Raw genomic sequence first — 9735 nt, 5'->3', positions numbered from 1 at the left:
GCACTGGTAGCAGAGGTCCAGCTGGCAGCCCCTGCTTAGTCATTTGTTCAGGGCTTTCTGATGACTGTTGGAAATTAGCTTTTTACTGATGTCAGTTTGGAATGTCAGTCTTCGCTAGCACTTTGGAATTTTGTTTTTATCCATTATACCATCTAGCCTTGCTGTTTCTCATTTTCCAGCTGCTTTCTCTGGTTGTGCAGGTTTTTTAAAAACCAAAGTGTCTGTATACTGGCAAGAAAACCGATAGAATGAATGCCATGTCTCTCTTGGCTGTCACTAGGTTGTTAGCTTCCAGGGAAACTGCTAGCCCAGTAACAGTTGTCTCTATATGCAAGAGAAAATGCAAGTCTGCAGGTAAAGGGCTTTGCTGTTTTAAACTTTGTCTTGGTCAGGAAGTGAAAGGAAAACTCTTGTGGGTTTTTTGTTTGTTTTTTTTTTTAATTGTCTGCATGCTATGTGTTAGTATAATTGACATTTTGCTGAAAATCTGACCAACTTGTTACAGTGTTTAAATTTTCAGTTGTTTTCGATGCAAGGTTTCCTTAAGGTCTTGTTTTGTCAGTTTTACATTTCTGTAAGTTTGCAATTCAACATGATGGAATTTTTCATTTGCTTTAAAAAAAAAAAAGAGCCACAGAATACTCATAAGTGGGCTCCAGGGGATAAGGTTAAGTCAAATGCAATCGTAGTCATGATTCCTGCCCTTGATGGTGAGATCCAGTAAGGATGGAATGCTCTGAATGCTGTCTAGATACTATCCCAAATCTTTACTGAAACGTACTGCATGTTAAATATGACAAACTTCCGCAAGGACATAGATTTCTTCCTCAGAAAGAAGAGGCATTTGTCACATGATGCTGAAATATTCACATATACCTAATATGGTTTTTTTTCTTTTAAATTCTAGGCAAATTGTACTTCTTTTCTGATGGCATTCTCTTTTCTGATCCCCACCATGGCAGCATTTCCATTTCAAAAAAACATATGAGTTCCATTTCTCTCTATGATGGGGTGAGTATTTTGTTTGTTCCTACTGTCATAAACTCTCTATCAATTTTTAACAGTACTTCTGTGGGCTACTGGTACAAAATTTTGATTGCAGTTGCAGTTTTGTGTGTGTGTAAAACTAGTAACTGACGCAAATCTCTATACTTTTGGTATTGGTTAGCTTAGTTAGATAAGCTTACTAGCTAAACTGTAGGGAGGAGTGAATTTTGTATTAGACTATTATCAATGTGGTATGGAAATAGTAGTGTGGAAAATTGCATTTTTATTAAAAGAAAAATTGCTGAACACTGCATTCATCAAACATCTAGAAATCTTAGGTGATGGATAGAGAAAAGTTCAGGGCATTGTGAAATCATATGGTGTATCGGAGGGTGAAATGCTGCCTTCTGTTCAAAATATATTTAACCTTCAGTCAAATGTCCATGGCAGTGTACTACTTATCTCTGGAGAGGTCACGAGCAGTGTCTGTCTACTGTCGCAGAGTGTTGTATAACTGACAGGGTGAAGGGACTGGTTCACGTTTCCCAGGCAGAGAAGTGAGAAGGAAAGACATGTTGCATGGAATTACACGTATTCTGAGTAATTACAGTAAAAGACACAATGTTAGGTGTAGACTTCTGCCATTCTTGTGATCAACTTACATCACTTCACTTGGCCAACTTGCCATGCTAGTAGTTTGGTCTTCTGGCTTAGCGGGAATTGAGAGTTAGGTTAATAATGGCAACTCAGCTTTTTTTTTTTCTTCTTCAAGGCAGAGATGTTGGGTTAACTATCACCTTTTCAGAATGGAAAAGAGATTATTTTGGTTGGTTATTGTTTTCTAAGCACGGCGGGGGGGGGTGGAATCTGTTTCCTTCAGTTTCTATTTTCCTCAGGTACAATATTACATATTTTTTTTAGTGACCTCCAGAAAGCATTGTGTTTCTATGATTTCATCACATAATGGAGGAAACCAGTAAAATACAATAAAAGTGTGTCATTCAATTGAGATGAAAACACAGTGGAGAATCTTACCTTAGCTGCCTTTTCTTGTATATCATATTGATTGCCCCTTGGTAGTTTAAGAAGCTATTTTAACACTGACCTTCCTTCTATTGTTTGATTCAAGACACTCACTTTCATAAAACGAGCTATTTATGGGACCTGGCTATCATTCTTGAACTGATGCCAGATTTTTGTGTAAAGCTAAACCTTGACAGAGAGCATTTTATTGTTCAACTGACTTGGCATAATGCAAGGGTGGAGAACTTAAAATGTTAAGAAGTGACAGGAGAAGAAGGGTAATTGTTAGTACGCTTTTTCCAAGCTACTGTAACAACAATATTGATGGAGAAGAACGGATAATTTAATGCTAGGATTAAAAGAAAAGATACGAAGACTTTAAGTGATGCGAAGTAGTTTCTTTTGTAGTTCTATCACCATGCCAGCTAGATGCTTCTCTTTTTAACTTTAAAATGTCTCCACTTCTGCAAGCTTCTGTATTCTGAGAAGCTGGGCACCTAGCTGCCACCTAAGCTCCTGAAGTCCTTGAGGCTGATAGACACTGAGTGCATGGAGGACAGGGTAGATCCCTCACAAAACTGTACCATGAAGGTCTAAAGCAGAAACCATCCCAATCTCAGCAGAGTCAAAATAGATCTTCCATCTCGTAAAGCAGCACTATTCTAGCTTAGTACCAGCCATGCTGGGAGTAAAAGAAAACCCAACAGGCTACACTGCTGCCCAGTCTCTAAACACCCAGGTTTATTTCTTTTTCTTCTGTAGCTGTTCAGTGTCTCAGTAAACTGTATCAAAGCATCTTTACTGTATAGAAATTAAGATGCTATGTGCTTGGTTTTAAGCTCTTACTTAAGACCAAGTATTTCAGCTTGTGAGTACCTGAATTCAGCATTCATTTTGGCCATTAATCAAGTGCACAATTATTATTAAGTAATACTTAAATTTCACAACAACTTCAACATCTTGTAAAATTTTGAAATGGATTCATTTAACCTTATGTCCTTGAGGATTATTGCTGCTTCTTTTCAGCTTTTTTCAATTTGTGGAACCCTAAATATTTTCCAGGAGGAGGAGCACATTCTGTTGCACACTACAGCGTATACAGATTGCAGCATGTATGAGTTGACCTTTTAGTCGCTCCTTGTGAAGTCTGCAAGCTATCCTGCAGAATGCAGGGTCTGTGGACCATGTTCCAAAAGCCATTTTCTCTTAAGAGAAAGTGTTCTCTTTTAGGAGAGCATTTTTGTATATGTTCTTCAGATACCTCAATGACTTTGAGAGGATTACTTTTATAATTAATCTCTCAGTCAGCAAAGGGTGGAGCTACTGTTTGCAAATGTCTCTGAACTGATAGCAATTCTTATGTATGTGTTCCCCAACTTGAGCTTTTTTGTCTGGAAAGTTTGTAAGTAAAGTTCTTTGTTCACTTCTGTTGAAAGGGAGATGGATGTTACTTGATTTCTGGTTTGAACCTTAAATAATGGAATCCCTGTCTTCCAGGGATATTTCACACTGCTGAATTGTACTGTATTTCTAATGTCTGAAAAGAGGTCAAAGATCAAAACTTGATCAAAAAACACTTCAGCGTCCTGCGAAGTTGTACATAAATGCCTATCTTGAAATTCAAAAAACCAAGGGTCACTGTTGTCTTATTAGAAAAAAAGTTGGACAATCTGAGTTCATTGCTTCTGAGGGAGACCGGTGTTGAGGGCTTCAGCTTCCTGTTGGTGAAGACATAATTCAGGTGAAGGAGCAGTAGATTTAGTAGAACTTTGCTCATTAAAGAATCTGAGAGAAATAGGACAACTTCCAACATGCAAGTGACCTAGACTTTAAATTGCAGGCCTGATAGTTGTCTCATTGCAGCATGGTTTCTTTCAAATCAGAAACTCAAGAGCATGGTGTAAAAAAAAGTTTGCAATAGCACCGTGCCATCCTTTTGTTCTCTTTATCTGACATTTAATTCATTTTTCCAGGATATCTGTGTCAGAGGAGGTGAGTGGGTATAGATGAACGTGGCTTTGTTGTGAAGCATTAGCAGAGGAAGGGGCTAAAGGTCTAGTTTTTGGTGGAGGGAAAAGAGTAGATATTAAAATGCAAGCTTTTCTTTTAAGGACAAGACAAAGCTTAGGTGCTTAGAACAATCTCAGATGCTTTCTTTAAAGCTTACGGTATCTCTAATAGCTTCAAAGTAGAAACTGAGGAGCACTGTGAGTTGATCCTTCTGCTCCACACCTGTGCTGTGCAGGCCAATGAATGTTCACATATTTATGTGTGCCTAGCTATGACTGTGGTAGTTCTCTTCTGATCTTTGCTATTTTATGTATTAAGCTTTTTTTTCCACTTCCAATAACTGTTAATTATAATTTGTCCTGTTTCTTTCTCTTCCAGGATTCAACCAGTATTGTTGCTGCTCTCTTTATAGACATCAAAAGTTCTTTGCTTGCTCATCTACCAATCGAATTCCATACCCGAGACAACTTTTTGATGATTGCACTTTTCCCTAAAACAAAGATTTATAAGGCTTTTTATTCACAGGTAAAGTAAAAAAAAAAAAAAAAAAAAAAAAAAAAAAAAAAAAAGATTGGTTTGGGTGGGGGGAAAACCACACAATTTTTCTATGTGGCAAGGGTGAATTTGTTGATGTCTGTCTTAACTAATTAATTTTGGAAAGAAGAAGGGATTTATTGCTCATGTTAGTTAGTCCACTGAAGCTTGTTACCTGAAAAATAAATACAGGAAAGGTTAAAGTTCAGCTTCTTTTTCTCATCAGTCTTCACAAGTTAAACCTTTTCGTATATTTCTGTGATCAATCACAGTTTGGAAAGGAGAAGGGGCAGTTAATGCTGAGGGAGCAACAAGTTAGGAAAAACATTGAAAACCTCTGTGAAGCTGGATGGGATTCACGGAGGGTCTTGAGAGAGATGGCCGATGTGATTTTGAGGCTCCTTATCCTTTTTATAAAATCGGGGTGTTGCAGTAGGAAGGACTGTTACAGATAGCTTTTTCAGTAGTGGCAGATAACATATCAAGGGGCGGTAACCGTGGGTTGCAACTTTGAAGATTCAGACTGAATGTTAGTAGGAGGCTGGTGCAGTGACTGGAACAGGTCACCCAAACCAGTGGATCTCCACCGTTGGAGATTTTGAAAACTTGGCTGCACAAGATGATGGCTGAGCTGACCTGTACTGCCAGCAATAGTTCCTACTTTGAGCAGGAGGTGGGTCTGGAGACCTCCAGAGGCTCTCTTCCAACCAGAGACTCTGCTTCTCTGTGTGACCTTATGGCATCTACCTTGCAGGCTTGAGACTGTCACAGACTGCCCTGCCATGTAGGTCTTCCTAGTCGTGCCCATGCGCATGATTGCTCCTGATCTTAGGACCTTGCATGTGTGAGGAACTGTAACTTATGTATGCATTTCTAGTGATTGTGTTGCTTGTGAAGTTTAATGCTCACCATGTGCTTTCATTTTGTCTTCTGAAGCCAGTGAGTGCTCTAAAAGCTTGTTTTCTAGTAGTTGCATTTTGAATGTAGCACTGCTGTATAATTGGCTACAGCAATTGTATGTAGTGGCAGAGGTTCTATTGTGTTTTTTTGTGGTTAGACACATTTGGATCGTGATCCTTAGGGAAGTTTTGTTAAAGTCTTTAAGTATCCCATATGGTATTGTATTATTCTCTAAGTAGATTGGCTTCATGCATTGTAATGCAGAGGCTTTTAATAAACAAAACTTTATAACAATAGCACTTTTGAGGAAATGAGCTTGGAGATTTTAGGACTTCACAAGGGGTTTAGTATGCGATCATAACGCTGGACTGGAAAAGACCACCTAGCTCAGTGAGTAGTCCCCACTGGTATTATTAATGTTACCATAAAATTCCTCCACCTTTTATCTTAAGCGTTTAGATTCCTCCCACTGTTCCTCTATGAGAGTGATTGGGAATATTTTATTTGCTTTTGAATTTTCAGCCCGTTTTTTTAGGTCTACTTTTTAGTCTGGTTTTTTTTTTTCTTTTGCTCTACCAGTGGCCATCCTTGAGGTATTCAGAATTTTCAGAACTATTCTTTCTGGCTTATTTAGCCTCATAGATTAAAAAGGATCTGGTTTTATTTTATGCTTATAAAAAGTTCTCTTTTTCTCTGATCCTTGTAATACTTTTCTTTTGATCTGTTTATTGTCTGTAGATTTCCAGACTATGTGTAGTATCTGAGATTGTTTCTTGTACAAGAAACAAACAAATAAGTTCTCTCTTCTGAAAACATTCAGAGATACCCTTGGTTTGCCTTTACTTTTCACTGCTGCCTTGAATTAATAGATTGTGCTCATTTTTTGAGAAACTCCTTCAGGTCCTTTCTCTTTTGCTACCCACTAATACACCAGCTGACTGTAGTCATACTTGCTTTCCTCCTATTTTTCTTTCTGTTTCTTCAGTTCTTACAGTTAATCTGTTTTTCTTTGAAGCATCTCAAGGCTGTGTAGACTGTCCTCTCAACATAGTTCCCCAAAATGCTGCCAATTCACTTCAGTCTGTGCCAAATTCATTGCAAAGGGTGTCATGGGGCATTCCCTAAGCAACTCTGCTGGTGCATGTCTCCAGCCTTCTGCTTTTTACAGTGCTATTTAGACCTGTCCTCCTTTGAGTTAGCTTTTTGCCAAACAGTTCTGTACTGACTTTCAGTTTCTGCAGTTCAACAGTTTCTCATCTGGCACCATACCAGTTACTTTGCTCAAGTTCAAGGAGATGAAACATGTCTTTTCTCTTGAAAATGTTATCTCATGAATGAAAACTATTCATAAGATCAACTGTACCTGTGTATGTAAGCCATGGAAACATGTTATTGTGTTTTGTTAGTATTTACCTTCCGGTATTTATTGATTTCCTCCAAATTTTTTTCTAAAAGTCTGCATGCCATCGGAGTCACAGAGAGAGTAGTCATTCTACAGACCTGTAGTTACAAAGATTCACTAAAATGTAGGCGCTAATTTTATGCTTCTCCGATCATATGGCATGATTCCTCGCTTACAAGACCTAGGCTTTAATTATTCCAGGCCTCCTTGAAACAGGGAACAGGGAATTACCTGTTCCTCCAGGTCTATTAAATTCCATGTAACTGAGATGTTGGCAAGATTTTGAGCACACAGAACTGGAATCTGGTTTGCACATCCTGCGAAGACAGGACAGTACCTTTCACGTCCTCACTCTAATTGGGAGCAGGCAGATTTGCTTTGGCTTTGGGATGTATTACTTCTCTGGTTTTCTTCACCTTCTCTAATGCCATAGCAGCACTTATTTAAAATGTTCATTAAGTTATACAAAAAGGACCGATTTATTTCCTTTGAGTTCTGTCTCAGTCTGACCTGTGTTTTCACTTTATCCCTAGCCCTTTTGCCTTCTACAGAATACCATTTTCTGTTGACCAGTTCTTCTTTCCATTCCTTGTAGGCATTTTCCTTAGTCTCTTGTATGTGTTTTGAAGTGGTTGGTTGCCTGGATCCTTCTTCACAAGCAATATTGTCTTTGTTAATATCAAAAGTTTATTTTATTTTGATGTTTTTTATCTCCGTACCCTTGTGTTTAGGATGCCGATTTGTTAATGGAAAGCAGTCTTCCCCCCCCGAGTTGTTTTGTCTTGCAGCAAATTATTGTGAAAAATGACAATGGCTGTTGCCTTTACTTATTAAAAGAAGGGAAATACCGAACACTTAAATGACTCTGTGATTCATCTGAATCTGATTTCTAGGTTCATAGTGCCATTCATATTAATGTGACTTGGCTAGGGCAATAGGATGTGAGCCAGAACGCTGTTCCCTAGAGAAACGAAGGGCTCCCTTTTCTTTTGCGAAGGAACAGAGTTTTTCTTAAATTTCTAGAAATGATTGCTGTAATCTTAGCTCATGAAAATTACAATACTACTTAAAGGAGACTTAATATTAATTCAGTTCCTGCTGTACTGCAGTTTGGACTATAAATAGTTAGCATATGCTTTAACTAAAAGATACACGTGACTATTACTGTTACATTGGTGGGTAAATTTTTTGCCTAGCTATGAAGGTGTGAAGGTGGGGGAAAACTAGACCATTTCAGTAATGTTATTTCTTAAAGCAGTTCCAGTGTAGCCAAAGCGAAGCTTACAAAATCTGATCTGTGGCGATTTCTTCCATATTTTGAATTCTTGCAGCAAAACCAGTGTTGTGAAATATTTAATGGCTAGCTAAAATGCATGTATTTTTTTAGGTTAACAAAAACAATTCCTAAACAAATTAAAAACAAATTTTGCAAAATTATGATGCTTATGCAGAGGTCTGGTTTGTTCCAGGTTTTCTCTTTGTGGAAAAACCAGGCAAACTCAGGATTATCTTTAAAGGTTGTCCAGGAAGAATTCCTGTCTGTGGAACAAAAGAGACTGTAAGTTCACGGCACTTATTCCAGTGTAATTATACATTAACTGTGTCCTACAGTCAGAAAAATGTCACTTATTGAACATTTTTGATAACCGTTCAAAAAGGATTTGCTGCATTCTTAGTGCAATGTTCACTTTTTTGTACTAGTTACTGTGTAGCAGTCTGGTTTAAATAATGTAAATTTCTAGGTTTCTTTTTCAACTAACCAATTGATTAATTTGCTCCTTTTAGGCATGCCAATGTTCAGAAGCTGTTTAATGCGTTGTCTTTTCCTTCTGGGGAAAGATGCAGGGAGCTGAAAATATCTGCTGCCCTTCCAGAATTAGAGAGGTGAGAAATTATTTTTGTTTCCAAGGGATCAGTTTTGTCAGAAATAATGCAAAAATATTTTGGTGTATATAATACTCATCTAAAAATTGCTTATTTAATAACTCTGTCTTCACACTAGATATTTTTATTCTGAGATTAATTATTTTCTCTCTAGGAGGCCTCTGTTTGACCTTTTAACAGTCTTATTTTAGTAGTTTCCCAACTATTTATATGAATGAAATCTTTTGGTCTTGATTGTAAAAAAATAAAACTTTTATTTTTGAAAGGTTTGTGCAACATTTTACGGTCAGCAGCGTCAGTCACGAGCCAGTGATGAGGGCACATCTTCCTATTTTATTGCAACAGTCAGAAATCGTTCCTGATAGCGAAGCAGAAAGTGATAAGGTAAGGAAGCAACCCCACAATACTTCCTATCCTTAGTATAGACTGTTTAGCAAATATTCTGTCTGTCTTTGTGTTGCAGACAATGCAGTAAAGTACTGATGTATGTTTAACTGTGCTCTCTGCCTTCTTCTCCAATACCACCAGTTCACACTGAACTTGCTTCAAGTCTGTTTCTTAGAATAAATTGCTCTGCCCTGTTTTTCTGACTACATGACTTAATTTTTTTTTCATTTAAACAGTCTTTTGGAATTGCTAATGGCCCTTCAGCCTGACACAATAGAGGCAGAAAATGAGGCATAGATCTTCAAGTGAACAGTTTTCTCTAATGTCCAGAGAGAGTTAGCCCTAAAGCAGTAGCTTGTTTTTATGAATTGCTGAATAATTTAACTGAATTGTTCTCTGGAACATAAAAGTCCTTTAAATAGCATAGAGGTAGCACATGATATTTAACATTTGCTGATATTATCTGTAGAACACTCAGTTCTCTATAGGGGCAATAACAATTGTCAAACTTAAGGAGTGCTTTAAATAACATTTTCAGAGAAAATATTTCATTGTAGCTTTCCAACATTTGAAATCCGCTGTAAGCAAGAAAGTCAAAGCAGCAGGAA

The 9735-nt window shown here is 37.6% G+C and overlaps 1 protein-coding gene across 1 annotated transcript in view; it reads left to right on the top strand.

Moving 5' to 3' along the window:
- Nucleotides 1-248: 248 nt before the first annotated feature.
- LOC104622622 (chromosome unknown open reading frame, human C20orf194) overlaps nt 249-9735 on the top strand; it is a 30505-nt gene continuing 21018 nt past the window's right edge. Inside the window, exons 1-6 of the mRNA XM_010289464.1 lie at nt 249-354; nt 908-1011; nt 4399-4545; nt 8326-8414; nt 8642-8740; nt 9007-9124. Of these exons, the coding sequence (XP_010287766.1) occupies nt 249-354; nt 908-1011; nt 4399-4545; nt 8326-8414; nt 8642-8740; nt 9007-9124 (663 nt within the window). The remainder of the gene's footprint in view (nt 355-907; nt 1012-4398; nt 4546-8325; nt 8415-8641; nt 8741-9006; nt 9125-9735) is intronic.

The sequence above is a fragment of the Phaethon lepturus genome, unplaced genomic scaffold (assembly GCF_000687285.1).
Source record: "Phaethon lepturus isolate BGI_N335 unplaced genomic scaffold, ASM68728v1 scaffold30380, whole genome shotgun sequence".
NCBI lineage: Eukaryota > Metazoa > Chordata > Aves > Phaethontiformes > Phaethontidae > Phaethon > Phaethon lepturus.
Note: the sequence above shows the minus strand (reverse complement) of the source record. Positions and strands in the feature narration are given on the sequence as shown.